General features: G+C 52.3%; 4 protein-coding genes across 4 annotated transcripts; 2 read left to right on the top strand and 2 right to left on the bottom strand.

The window, feature by feature from the left end:
- Positions 1-3: 3 nt before the first annotated feature.
- Positions 4-4,780, bottom strand: BO88DRAFT_443497 (MFS transporter/fungal specific transcription factor domain-containing protein; the record flags this gene model as incomplete). The annotated part of the gene is made up of 13 exons (XM_025710026.1): positions 4-1,986; positions 2,035-2,451; positions 2,554-2,647; positions 2,720-2,823; positions 2,993-3,138; positions 3,185-3,338; positions 3,492-3,576; positions 3,624-4,080; positions 4,125-4,209; positions 4,254-4,419; positions 4,539-4,579; positions 4,626-4,704; positions 4,760-4,780. 13 exons carry the CDS (start codon positions 4,778-4,780, stop codon positions 53-55), a joined length of 3,783 nt encoding a protein of 1,260 aa, XP_025563256.1. The 3' UTR covers positions 4-52.
- A 351-nt stretch (positions 4,781-5,131) lies between these two features.
- On the top strand, positions 5,132-8,867 carry BO88DRAFT_443496 (Clavaminate synthase-like protein). The gene is made up of 10 exons (XM_025710025.1): positions 5,132-5,400; positions 5,459-5,937; positions 5,999-6,338; positions 6,552-6,665; positions 6,893-7,029; positions 7,169-7,485; positions 7,539-7,685; positions 7,736-8,112; positions 8,171-8,458; positions 8,516-8,867. Exons 1-10 carry the CDS (start codon positions 5,178-5,180, stop codon positions 8,746-8,748), a joined length of 2,655 nt encoding a protein of 884 aa, XP_025563255.1. The 5' UTR covers positions 5,132-5,177; the 3' UTR covers positions 8,749-8,867.
- A 1,625-nt stretch (positions 8,868-10,492) lies between these two features.
- On the top strand, positions 10,493-11,873 carry BO88DRAFT_461792 (uncharacterized protein; the record flags this gene model as incomplete). The annotated part of the gene is made up of 5 exons (XM_025711187.1): positions 10,493-10,633; positions 10,683-10,909; positions 10,960-11,099; positions 11,171-11,379; positions 11,442-11,873. The coding sequence occupies 5 exons, from the start codon at positions 10,493-10,495 to the stop codon at positions 11,871-11,873; spliced, it is 1,149 nt and encodes a 382-aa protein (XP_025563254.1).
- Positions 11,874-12,539: 666 nt separating this feature from the next.
- BO88DRAFT_453211 (monooxygenase) lies at positions 12,540-13,760 on the bottom strand (the record flags this gene model as incomplete). Its single annotated transcript, XM_025710733.1, has 1 exon — positions 12,540-13,760. One exon carries the CDS (start codon positions 13,758-13,760, stop codon positions 12,540-12,542), a length of 1,221 nt encoding a protein of 406 aa, XP_025563253.1.
- Positions 13,761-14,250: the final 490 nt, after the last annotated feature.

Below are 14,250 nucleotides of genomic sequence, written 5' to 3'. Positions count from 1 at the left end.
TTAACCTACATACATACATACCCGATATCGCATATAGAGTAGAGAACCACAATCAATTCGCCAAATTCACCAACACCTTCATCGCATCATGCACCACCGCCCACCTCACCGTCGCCAACTGCTGCGCCATCGTCCTCACCAATCCCCTCGTATCATACTTCCCCCCGAGTGCTGCCATATCTCCCAAGCTGCCACACGTCGTCATGGCCACAATCAAACTCGCCAGATCCGTCGTAACCCTCTCCCCACTACCACTACCACCACCGTCACCATCTCCATTCACCCCACCGTGAAACGCCCAACAGGTCAGCGTCGCCAAATACAAACACCACGGGAAATGAAATGCATCCGTCTGCTCCCAGTCATGCAAGCTCAACACCGCTTCCTCCAACAACTTCGCTGCCTGTCTCGCAGCACCTAACGCTCCCTCCCCACCACCAAGTAACCACTTCCTCAACCCCCGTCGCGACCTCTCCCGATCCCCCTCCGTCACTGTCCTCCCCAGGATCCTCCCGGCCCCAGCAGCAACCTGCAAGTCGAGTATCTCTACCTGCAGCGCCAACCACGCTGCGCGATACAGCGCACAAGCCGCCATCTTCAGCCCCGTGAACACCCCTCCGGCTCCACCTCGTCTCGACCCACCCATGTCCTCCCCGGGATGCTGTCCGAAGTTCAACTTCATTGCCAGGCAATCAGCATCGAAATCTACTTTCCATAGATCATACGATCTCCCCATGCGTCGCGTCCAAGCACCCACTCTTTCGGGCGTCTCAGCACGTAACGTCGTCTGGTCCCGTCTTTTCAAGTCTGCTGAGACGGACATGAGTCCGTGTAGGACGACGATCCGTGCCAGGGTATTCAGATCGCGTGGCCGGGCCATCGCAGAGGGGGTAATGTATCCCTTTAGCACGGAGAGGAACATTCTTGGTGGTGGTTCCATAGATGCATGATGCGCCCAGTCACTCGCCGTGCACGCTTCCCATGAACTCTGGGAACAGGGCAGAGCGGATCTAATTTCGAACGCGGACATGCACAGGGACTGGGAGAAGAGGACTGCGTGCTGTGTATCCCACATGAAGCAGTGCAGGGCAACGCGCTTTTTCTGCTCGTCGTGCATGGCGGTACGCCAGAGGGTGTCGATATCCGTATCTGTGGTGGCAGTGCTGGGGTTGGGTGTGTGGCGAATGGCGCAGCAGTCGCTTCGTCGGATGAGTTTGATCAAGACGCAGTGGAAGAGCTGGGCGCGTTCGCGCTGTTTCGGCCCCGCGCGCATCTTCCCGAAGCAGTCGATTAGGAGCATGGCTTGTAGGACCCAGAGGTCGGGCTGCGGTGAGAAGTCGGCGTGGCAGAAGAGTTGGTTGCGGAGGGAGTCGTGGATGCCTACGGCGAGTTGGTGCGCTTCGCGGCTGCTGTAGGTGGCGCCCATGGAGAGGATGGCGGCGAGGAGGACTGGGGTGGTGGTGGATGGGGAGAAGGTGGGTTGGTGCAGGAGGGGATAGGTTGTGTTGAAGCGCGTGAAGAAGAGGTCGCTGTAGGATTGGAGGGAGGGGAGGGAGAGGAGAGGGGAGTCGAGTGGGGTGGGTTGGCCGTCGATGGTCAGGGGTGGTGCTTGGGCGATGAGGTTGAGGATGCCTTGACGGGCTTCTTCGGTGAGGATGGGGAGATGGGGCTGGGGGGTGGTTTGAAGGAGAGAGGGTGCGTCCATCCAGTCGAGGTTGATGGTGTCTGGTTGGGGGTCGAGGATGGGCGCGGAGAAGACGAGCGGGTCGCTGCGTTCGACGAAGGAGGCTGCTTGGAGGAGGACGGAGGAACCGTCGCGTTCGAGATATGATTTCGGATCATCGATAGGAGGGGCATCCTCGGCGAAGGTGACCATGTCTGGACCCAGTGGGAGGCCGAAGGGAGGGAAGGCGTCGTCCAGTGAGGCGACGTCGAACAGCCAGTTGTAGTTGTGGGTGGCCGCAAAGGGCATGTTGAAGTCGGTGGCTATTTGGTCAGCTGGAGATCGATCAAAAATGGTCTGGGAGGATGTACCAGTGTCAAGGCTGAAGAAGTCGCCCATTCCGTCCAGTCCGAGACTCCAGGAGCCATCTGCCGCATCAAACTGCCCCGGGATGGGCTCAACATAGGGCTCGAATGGCCCGCTGGGCATCATCGGAGCCAGGAGCGGATCGGGCTCGTCCAACGACATGGACGATGGGTCGCTCGCCGACGTCGGGGGCGACACAGGGGCACCATAGTCTTGGGCGCTGGTGACGGAAATGGACGAGGACGAGGCCGACGACGATGGAGGCAAGCTGTGACTGGCACGAGCACGCGACTGACGCTTCGGAGGGCGAGTAATGATGGTGCCATCTCCCGCACGGCGAGTGCGTTTTCTCGTCTCCAGCACTCCTTGGCCAGGGCCTCCAGCTTCCTCGTCACGTTTAGCATGGCGCATCAGATGGCGATCTGGCGGGTCAGACAGAGAGTCGAGATATCTTGCAGTAGCGCAGCACCTACTCAGTAGATCCGGACGGTGGAAATGCACGGAGCATCGCTCGCAGGTATAACCTTGTCTGGGCTGGTCATGATTGAGGGCATGGCGACGCAGATGCTCTGCGCGAGTAAAGGTCTTGCCGCAGTTGGGCCAGTGGCACACGTGGGACTTCATGGGGGGTCATGATATAGCGATATAGGAGAAGAATGCATGCAGGGACTCACATCCCGGGGATAAGACCTCATTTATCTGCGGTTCGGGTAGGCCGAAGCCGGTGATAAGCTGAAGGGGAAAAGAGGAGAAGCAGGAATGCGGACTGAAGATGCATATCGACGAATGACCTTCTGCGGGGACAAGGTTTCACTTATCGCTAACTAGTCCATTATTATTAATTCAGGAATGCCATCCCGGAGCTATCAATGAAATCACACCAATCGAGATAGGCCTATCTAGATCTTTAACCTTACAGAAAGTACCGCCAATCCGGACTCTTTTCTCCCTCTGCCAACTGACGTGTATCCACTTCTCCCGGACGCACTCTTCGGCCTTGTTGGCGATCGCGTCGCCCATTCTCCCGTCGCATCCACAGCCCCAGTGCGATCACCACCACAATACACACCCCGTTGCAGCAGCAGGTAGCAACCAACGTGGGAATATACCTACACTGTTAGTCGTCTCTAGGTTCCAGGTAGTTAGGCTACTTACTTCGGAGCGTATTGCGTGCGGAACGTCGCGGCACTTAAGATCCCCGCCAAATTGCCCAACCCTACAAAGAAACCCGTGTTGGCAGCACGCGAGTTCTCATGCATATTATTGTTGTTATGCCACGCATGCACGAGACACGATGGGATATATGACCCTGCTGCCATCAGAAAACAGGCGAAATATGACACTCCCTTGTGACTCAGGACATCGATTGTCGCCAGGATGACCATCCCGACTAGCGATATCACCAGCGAGAACACAATGTGGAATGTTCGCTCGCGGAAGTGATCCGACGACTTGGCCACACAGAGAAGTACCACCGCGCCTACCAGGTTTGGAGCGACCGTCCAGAGGTTTGTTTTGACTGTGGAAAATCCCAGTCGTTCGACAATCTATTCTGTTAGCTTCTTCTCTGGCTGTGAGCAAGTTCATGTCCTACCAACGGGAAAAAGTTCATCGCGGTCGCATATGCCACCGGATAAGTGAATGTAATGATGCACCAGATGGGGAACTTCCAGTCCTTCCATGTCTCGAATGCAACCTTCAAATCCAGTTTGGTGTCCACCTCGGCTGATGTGTCGCGCAGTAACCGTGCCGTTGCCGCAGCCCGTTCACGCTCGTTGAGAAACCATGCAGTGCGTGGATTCCCGGGCAACCAGAAAAACGAGATGATTCCCATGAGGAAGGTCATTGAACCTTCAATGATGAACAGCCATTGCCAGCCTTTCACAGCTGGATCGTGGATCTGAAACACGCCGAAGGAGATGAGTCCGCTGAAGGCGGATGCGAGCACCGCAAAGGACTGCATGATGGCCAGCCGGAAGCCCATCTCGCCTCGCGTGTAGAAGAGAGTCATATAAAATGTCGCCCCGGCAAAGAAGCCTGCCTCGAACACTCTGCCTCTGTTAGATCCCGATACAGCTGAAGGCAGGAAACTCACCCTAGGATCATCCGCACGGCGATCATCCCACCAAAGTCCTTGACGGCACATTGGCAGAGAGCGAGGATTCCCCAGACCACAGTCACTGACAAGTTAGCTGATATCGAAGGATACCAGAAGATTACCTACTAAAAGACAGCACATAGCGTCCGGAGTACCGCTTGAGAAGCAGATTCCATGGCAAGTCGCACAACCCGAAGGGGATGTAGAATAACAGCACCATCAACGAATAGTCATTCCCGACCAGGTGAATATCCTCGTCTAGACCATCAGTTTTGGCGTTTGCCAGGTTACTCTGATTCTATTAGCAGTGACCAGATAACTACAAGAAGATACTACATACGCGGTCCATGCAGTCAAAAAAGTACATCTACACTGTCAGTAGCTGGTCGCCGACTCGGACACCATGCTCACCAAACAGAGGAGTGGCAGGACGAAAAAGTCCACCTTTCGCACTGAAACAATCAGTATCTGTAGCAAGAAGTAATTCATTCTACTCACCATACGACCGTTCCGCATCACGGTCGATGTAGATACTACTCTCTCCAGACTTCATCGTAGGCTCGGCCGAAATGGCCTCCTTTTCGACGGTATCGGTGAAAGCCATTACGAGAATGAAACGCGGACAGGACAACCCTCATTTCAAATCCGATCATCTGCCAGCTGGCTGCATTCTATATACCAATGGCATTGTCTGCTATCTGTGTAACCTGCAAGGAGGCACAGGCATTGCCCGATTAGGCTACCCGTGCCGATCTGGGGTTATCGAGCTGCAGCTTCAGAATCCCGAGAGATAAGTGGCAAGAAGTGGCCATCTCTCAGCTTCTCCGCATTCTTATCACCCGACCTTTGCAAGCTTTATCGTTGCCCCATCCTACCCCCACTCTTGTCTATACCAGACCCCGAAAATGGAGGGAATGAGCAGGCCCCTCGGTCTTCTGTCCGAGATTGCACTCAGATTATGGATGATTACAGTCCACTGAAGCTGGATATATTCACCTGAGATACCAGAATAGCATCAAGTAACAAGCAACAACAATACCCAACGACACAATGGCTCCCAGCGCTCCCCCAATCCTTGATTTTTCCCCCTTCTACGGAGGCGACAGCGAGGCCAAGGCCCAACTGGTTGAGGCCGTCCGCAACTGCTGCCTCTACAATGGCTTCTTCCAGATCACCGGCCATCGCGTGCCACTCGACCTACAGCGTCGTGTTATGCGCTGTGCCGAGCGATTCTTCGACCTCCCGCTGGAAGAGAAGCTCAAGATCGATAAGAGTAACCATATCTTTTTATACTCCGTCCTTTTCATCACTAACCAAGATTTGGAATGCAGACAACAACAGTTTCAACCGCGGTTACGAACTCCTCCGCTCGCAGATGCTCGAAGTAGGCACCGGCCCCGAACTCAAAGAAGGCTTGTACATCGGCCAGGAAATCCCCGAAGATCATCCCTACTACATTCAGAAAAAGCTCAACAGCGGTCCGAACCAGTGGCCACCGACTGTGCCCGATAAGGAAGATTTCCAACGCACATCGATGGAATACTACAATGCGGTATTTGACTTGGCCAAGGACGTCCTGTCTCTTCTGGCTTTGACTTTGGATGTAAATGAGGATTACTTCGACCCACTCACCGACGGAGCGGTCGCAACTATGCGCATGCTGCATTATCCTGCGCAACCTAAGGATGCAGATGAGAAGCTAAACCGAGGTATTGGCGCACATACCGATTTCGGATGCATTACGCTGCTTCTGCAGGATGAGGTGGATGGATTGCAGGTTCTGGATGCACCTACTGGCCAGTGGCTTGATGTGGGTGCTATATCCCTGTTTTATTGTCAAATGGGCGTCATCTAACAGATCTGCGATGCAGGTTCAACCAGTTCCTGGTGCCTACGTAGTCAATCTCGGCAACCTGTTCATGCGCATGGCCAACGACCGGTACAAATCCAACATTCATCGCGTTATTAACAAGTCTGGCCGCGAGCGATACTCTATTCCGTTCTTCTTCAGTGGTAACCCTGATTACCTGTGCGAGTGTCTGCCCAACTGTCGCGCGGAGGGAGAGGCACCGAAGTATCCACCTATCACCGTTGAGGACATGGTGACGGCTTCGTATAAGGAGAGCTACGGACGGGCGGAGCAGTATAAAAAGGAGATGGAGGAGAAGGCGAAGCTGAAGATGGAGACGGCGCCAGCTACAGCGGCGGTGGGTGCCTGAATACTCATGTAATGGCTGTTGTATATTTGTCCATAGCTTGCTTGCTTCTAAGCCAATGAATTATGATTATCTTCTTGACCACACCATCATCTATACTCATGACATTATGCCTCGTAGCATCGTAAGTCCCCACAAACAATAAGCCCAACTTGTCGTTATTACTCTCTATTAACCCTCTAATTGATTACCAATCCTCGATAACCAGTGGCCGAATCTTCAGACTCAGAAGTGGAGGTGGAGGTCCAAACGGCAGCCACACAAGCTGGCACAGATAGCGATCCCCCACCCTTGACAATCGATAAGATACTATTGATGTCGTGTAACTGACTAGCCGTAATCAGCTGCGTCAGTAAGCCGGAACTGGTCCAGGCACCCGTACAGCAACCCTAATCCTACCTATGTCGAATCTTATTTGATCGCCAGTCTTATGCCATCATGCTCACAAAAATGCACACCCATTCATCAAAATGGACAGCATACAGCAGGAGAAAAAGCCTGACTCGGCTCAGCAATATGCCAACAGTATTGTGGGTGAGGAGAAGGGAGTCATACTGGATGACCCGGATGTGCAGCAGTTCTATGGCTCCTCTACTACAGAAGCATATCGGCTGAAGTCGGAGTTGGTGGGGAAGTGTATGGAGGAAATTGGGATGGGAAGGTGCGTTCTTGTCTTCGCCATTGTCGTCAGGTAGGGATTGAATACTGATGAGTGCAGATTTCAATGGAAGCTCTTCGTCGTGACAGGGTTTGGATGGATCGTGGATAACGTTCGTGTCGCTGTTCTACTATCAGGGATTGCTTCCACTAAAAACAGAGACATAGTTTGCATCACAAGGCATCAGCAGCGTTCAACCGCCTATTGAACTCGAGTTCCCCGGTATTGTCCAGGTCAGCTACAGCTCCGTTGCCTACTATACGGGCTTGATTCTCGGTGCTTCGTTCTGGGGTATCTCTAGCGACTTGATCGGCCGGAAGCCCGCGTTCAACTCGACCCTCCTGATTGCAGGTATCTTCCTGTGTGGTGCTGCAGGCACTGAAAGCTTTCTGGCCTTTAGCGCCATGTGGGCTGTCATCGGCACCGCAGCGGGTGGTAATGTCCCGGTAGATTCGATGATCTTTCTCGAGTTTGTTCCTGGGAGGTAGGTATTCCTTCAGTCTGTTGGTGTCAATGATACTAAATGAGGTTGGCTAGTCACCAATACCTCCTGACAGCCCTATCGGCCTGGTGGAACTTGGGCCAACTGATCGTGTCGCTCCTGGCCTGGGTCTTTCTCGCCAACTACAGCTGTCCAACCGATTCTACACCAGCAACATGTCATCGAAGTGAGAATATGGGATGGTATGTCCTGAGAGTTCTATCTGCTACTACCAAGCATCTAACAAATGCAGGAGATACACCCTAATCACCCTAGGTGCTCTATCCCTCGCCTTTACCGTCATCCGCATCTTCATCTTTAAGCTTCCCGAAACTCCCCGCTACCTCCTCTCCAAAGGCAAGGACCAAGCCGCCGTCGACTCCGTCAACTACGTCGCTCGCCAGAACGGAAAGCCAGAGCCTCTGAATATCGGCATGTTTCAGGAGATTGACGCCCGACTAGGAATTACCAATGAATCCAATACGTCTGCACAGGGCCCGGGTTTGACCACCAAGGAAATCATCAAGGAGAACATGAAAGACTTTCGGTCCACGCACTATCAGGCACTCTTTGCTACGAGAAAACTTGGTATCCATACTGGTATCGTCTGGCTTATTTGGCTGACAATTGGTAAGTACCGCACCCCCCCAATATACTTACCAGAAATATAAACTAACTATGCATGAAGGCATCGCCTATCCCCTCTACTTTAACTTCCTCCCCTCCTACCTCGCCACAAAATTCTCATCGGACGACTCCCTCTACACTACTTACAGAAACTACTGCATCGAGTCCGCTGTCGGCATCGTCGGGCCCCTCTCTGCAGCTTACTTCGTAACCACCTTCTTCGGTCGGCGGTGGATGATGGGCATTTCTTCCATCATCACGGGCGTCTTCCTCTTCGCATATGTGGGAGTCAGTAATCCAACTTCCAGTCTAGCATTCGCATGTATAACAGGCATTTTGGGGAATTTCGGTACGTGTACCCCAGTCCCTCATCTCTACAACTCTCCACATACTGATAATGTTGCAGAATACGCAATCATGTACGCCTTCACGCCGGAATCCTTTCCCGCTCCACATCGAGGAACAGGTACCGGCACTGCTGCTTCATTATTAAGGTTTGGTGGGCTCTGTGCTAGTTTGATTGCTTCGCAGACAGGGTTCACACCGGCGCCAATATATGCAAGTGCTGCATTATGGGTTGCTGTTGGGTTTGTCTGCTTTGGGTTACCATTTGAGACGCATGGGCATGCGGCTATTTAGATGTGTGGGATTGGTCATTGTGCACGCTAGGAAGTGGGTAGACTGTGGTATGGGAAATTAGGAAGGTCTTGGCCAGATCATGATGTACCAGGTTCCTGGGTTGCTTTGTCTTTGTATGGATTAGTTTGTGATTAGTACCGAGTCAGTTTCTTATGCACTGGCAGTAAATGTCTGATTTTCAAGTCATACTGTGGTCCTCTGCCAAGGTATCCACTTCGCCTAAATGAAGAGACCCCTGCCCCTCTACATCGATCAATGCAGCTGTCCATCTGCCCCTCTACTTTTCTTTATTCCTAGTCTCATCAGTCTCGGCCTGCTGGTGCGCTAGATCCTTACAGTTGTAGATCAGGCTTTTCTTCACCGTAATTCAAATAGTACAGCGATCTCCGTTCGTTTCCGTCTTCTTTATTCCCTCGAACTATCTAATAAATAGCGCCCGACTGCACGGTTCCGTCTCTAGCTTCTTTGTCCGTCGTCATTGCTTAGAAATGCAATCCACTGACTATGTATTCCTGTGTGTTGCTACGCTTAAGTTGCCCTTTCAAGCTCCTCCGCTTTTGGAAAAGATCGCTAATGTGTACGGAGTACAGTGGTCATCCACACCTACGGTACCGCCAAGTGTCTAACCATGGTTGAAAATTCGATCGTGTGGGTGATACTGTGGCACCCTAATCGAACGAAACGATCGTGGAGGAACTGAAAAAACCTAAGATCGTCAGTGGTGACCTTCACCTCACTATCTCGAGGAACATACGCCGTGCTTTGCAGTTGCATAACGAAGTCGACGTTCAATGTCCGATAGCAATTAACTAATTTAAGCTGCAGATCACCCAACAGCCACCATCTCTCCTCCCAACAGCCTGTCGTGATACGACTTACGAAAATCATCTGCCTCAAATTCGACAGCTTCAGACCCACTGAGATCCGCTTGTTTATGAGCTCTGACCATTGATGGATCAGGGGCGCCTCCCGACCGACCCAAACTTGAGAGCGGGATGGCTTCTGTTTTTATCATGGCGGCTGTCTCGGTCTCATCCCGAGCTATTGACATTTAGGGTTCGATTTCTTTCAAGCGCGTCTCACAAGTATTATCCAGCATTTTCCGTAATGAGCACACGTACGCAGTGTCGACACCAGACGACAAGATAAGCTTCCTCACCTCGTAGAGGATTTTCATCACAGGAGAACTCGTACGTCAACGTCAACGCCATCGTCCACAATGGCTTGGTGCGTCGCTCCTCGCTACCTCTTTTGGCATAAAAACGTCAATCCGGTGCCGCGTGGGTCGCGATCAGCGTGTCTGGAACACCTGCCCCGATGCCGAGATACGAAATAGAATCCACACTTGTGCTCATAGCAGCATGCCGTTGGCACTGATAGAGTTCACCGGACTGACTTCCGCTTCGTCTTGGCCGCTGCCGCTGTCTCGTTCCCCGGATCGTGGCTCTAGCGCACGCGGTAGAACTAACCTTCACCCCTGTATCCAACACACGTCCAATAAAAGCCTGTCACTTGAAGTTAGCATTTCGCTCTAAAATTGCCTTGGGTGTCGGTCAGGAAATCTCTTTTAGATGGATGCCCTTGGCATTACAGAATATGAATGATTTGCATCCTCGCGTGCCCCTTTCTGCTCTGCAGAAGCACCGACCCGGTAATGAGTTATAAAATTACTATGCGCACTATTTTCGCAGTGTCGCCGCCTCCTCGGTACTCAGCCTGAGTACATCCAGTCTGGCATTTCATCATGGCTAACGGGGATACAGAGGCGTTCACCCTCCTGTCGTTGGGGCTGCTCTTTATCATCGTACGAATCTATGTCCGCTGGTCGCAAGTCGGCGGGCCCCTGAACTTTGCCGTCGATGACTATCTGATGCCATTGGCAGGTGTATGTTTTTCTACACCGACATTCTGACCATTCTGTCTGACTGATGCAGGCCGTCTTTATCGGCGAAACCGTCGCAGCGCATCTTGTCCGCAGCAAATTCAACGGTCTCACGAACAGCTACATGACCGACGAGCAACGAGCGGCCGTGGACCCGTCCTCGAAAGAGTACTACGATCGGCAATGGGGATCTAAGATCCAGGTCATTGGATGGTCCTTGTACGCCATGATTCTGTGGTTGATCAAGTTCTGCGTCGCCATTTACTACTCGCGCCTCACGTATGGCATCAGCTCCGATCTCATGTCGACGAAACTAACTGACCATCTAGATCTGGATTGAACCACCTTCCCGCACGAGTTCGCTTCGCGTACGTCCTCCTCGGCGTGACCTATCTCGCCGTGGGTCTGACCATCGTGCTGGGCTGTCAACCCATGCACAAGAACTGGCAAATCAACCCCAACCCGGGCAGTATGTCTCTTACTCTCTTTTTGTCGCAGCTATCCCCGTTGGGATCTTCAATTAACTGGCTCCTAACTTAGACATTTGCCAACCGACCAAATCGACCCTCAGTGTCCTCATCGTCGTCATCCCGAACGTTATAACCGATCTGTACCTCATGTCCATACCACTGCCGCTCCTCTGGGCCGTCAAGATCAGCATCCGCCAGAAGCTCACACTTATGGCTCTTTTCAGCAGCGCAGCCTTTATCATCATGGCGGGCATCATCCGCGCCGTGACTATCTTGACGGTATGATCCCCATCACCCACTACCGTCCCACAGTTCATCAAACAAATAACTAACGACCGCAGGCCGGCCCCGACGGCGCCGTCGCAGGAAGTCAATGGGCATGTCGCGAGACATTCGTCTCCATTGTCGTGGCCAATCTCCCCATCATACAACCTCTGCTTCGCAAGGGAGCAAGCAAGATCGGACTTAGCGTGCTGTTCAGTTCAGCGAGAGGGGGAACGGGCAGTTACGGTCGGAGACGGGGCGAGTCGTATCCGCTGGCTAGTCGGGAAGGGAATACACAGACTGCTACGAAGAAGTCTCGTACGAGGTTGTCTGTGCATGAAGGGACCATTACAGCCGGGTATGGAAGTGATGAGGAGGGCCTGGTGGGTACGGGCAAGAAGGGCAAGATGCGTGATATTACGGTGACTCAGGAGACTGTGATTGAGACGGAGCCGGCAGGGAAGGAGCCGGAGGGGACTGGAAGGTTTGATTGGGGGAGGAGGGAGTAATGGATTATATTTAATGATGGAGTATGGATATGGAATTAATGATGGGCGGAGTTGGGATGGGCTATGGATATACATACACTTAATCACTCAATGATAGTACGAATAGGAATATTATACAGAACTTAACACATCATAATAATATATAAGAACAGATCACCATCACTTAGCAGGGAGTGGGCAGATAATTTATTGATGAGAGACAAGGTCGTTGGCAACACTCTTCTCAGCGATACTTAAAGCTTTTCGTCCAAGTTGATTGAGCGATTTTTAGAGAGATATGACTGATTCAGAACCTTTCTGTTCTATTTGATTTTGGTAAATCAAATGTGAAGGATTGTATCTTCACCTTGCAGTCACTGATTTCTTACCCTAATACACTGAAGGGGTGAAGAGTCACCATTTCCACTGATGTGATGCTTTGTCGGCTGTGCCACTCACCGATTCCCTAATCATCCATGGAGATGTCAATGCTTAAAAAATTCCTATACAAAACCCGGTAGTATCGAACGGTCTACTGTTGATAGTTGTAGTAATGATGCTATCGAAGGTCCTGTGGTGGGTATACTACGACGATCTCCTGCAATTTTATATGTCAGTCCTAGACTTATTGTAAGGTCATATAAGAAGAGGCGATATTACTACAGCTCTACTTTCTTGATACATAAATCAATTTCCGGCAATCAGCTCCTCATACTCAGGCAACTTCCACCCACCCACCTCCTCACTCCCCATCCTATCCAACAACTCCGGGATTCCCAAGAAACACATCACAGCCGCAAACCAATGCAGCAACCAGATCCCCCACCACGAAGTCGGGAAGAACAACCTCACCATTGACGTCTTCAACTTCTGAATCTCCTTCACAAACGGCCTCAAAGTAGCATCATAGTTCTTCAACGCCGCTCCCACATCCCCCGCATGTCTGTTAATCTCCCCAGCCAAGACATACGCCCCAACAAGACATCCCGTCGTCCCCATCCCCGTCACCACAGCCGGGCACGCAGCCGCATCACCCAACAACACCACCCGCCCCTTATACCACGTCTCGGTCTTCACTTGCACTATCTCCTGTGAGTAGAAATTATCTGTCGTTTTCATCCCCTCGATAAACCGCTCCGTCTGCCATCCCGCCCCGCGGTACCGCTGTATCCAGAACTCCTTCTGCGCGTCCACTGACGCGCGGTGAATAGACGCAAGCGACGGGTCGTCGGCTTTCAGCATGAAATACACCTGAGACGTCGTGGGACTGTGACTCCGGCGGAATATCGCCCGCCCACCGGGAGACACATACGTCGTGAAGGTATTGGTATCTCCTTTCTCTCGCGGAACGAACCAGTATGCTGCGTGGATACCGAGATGAAGATACGGATCAGCTGCATCTGGTGGCAGAATCCCCCGTCTGATTCGCGAGCCCTGACCATCTGCACCGACCAGCAGATCAAACGACTCCGACGTCCCATTCGAAAAGTACGCTGTTACTTTCTCATCGTCTTGCTCGAAGCGCTCCACGGTCGTGTTGAACCTATACTCCACATTATTCTTGGTAGCGTCGTATAATATCCGGACCAGGTCGCCCCGCATAATCTCAAATTCGGACGATAGGGACTGCGATCCATGTCCAGATGTATTTGGTCGGATTAGAGCCGTGACGTGGTCGTTGCCGTCGACGAGGGCGAAGCCGTCTTCGTGGACACAGTGCTGGCGGATGGTGTCGAGCAAATCCATTCGTCGGACTACTTCAATACCTTGCTCACGGAGGTCGATTTGCGCTCCTTTGTCACGTAACTGGGGGAAGCGTTCCACTACCACGACTTGGTGATTGGTTCGGGATAGCCAGAAGGCGAGGGCGGGGCCGGCACAGCCGCCGCCGCAGATGAGGACTTTCATTTTGTTTTTTTGATGAGGAGGATGAGCTAGGTAGTTGTTCTTTTTGGGATGTGTCATGGGCTGCATGTCGCGGGTTAAATAAATCATATCGGTTGAAGGGCCCGGACCCCCGTCAACGGAAATTCGGAGCGCGAGAACATGACGGCACAGCATGCTGCTGATGTTATTGGATACTTGATTCTGGTCCGGATCGGGGGTGGATCGTGAGTGCTGCATTTTGCAAGCCCCGCATATGACAGGGCTATGGAGGGTCGGTGGTGAAGGGTGAGACGGGTAGTTGGCTGGCTTGACGTGGGTCGACTCATGCAGGCGTCCGAGTGAGATTTTATGAATCATGCTGTGTCTGATGACCATGCCATTTTGCTGGTTAACCTACTCTGTACAAAGCAGCCACTATCTGTTGTTCTGTCAGAGAAATGTTCTGCCTGTTGATGTATCACAAACAGCACAGCCAGCTGTCCGAATGCGGAGATGTTGATGGCTTCGGCAT

This window comes from Aspergillus vadensis (genome assembly GCF_003184925.1).
Source record: "Aspergillus vadensis CBS 113365 unplaced genomic scaffold BO88scaffold_10, whole genome shotgun sequence".
Classification (NCBI taxonomy): Eukaryota; Fungi; Ascomycota; class Eurotiomycetes; order Eurotiales; family Aspergillaceae; genus Aspergillus; species Aspergillus vadensis.
Note: the sequence above shows the minus strand (reverse complement) of the source record. Positions and strands in the feature narration are given on the sequence as shown.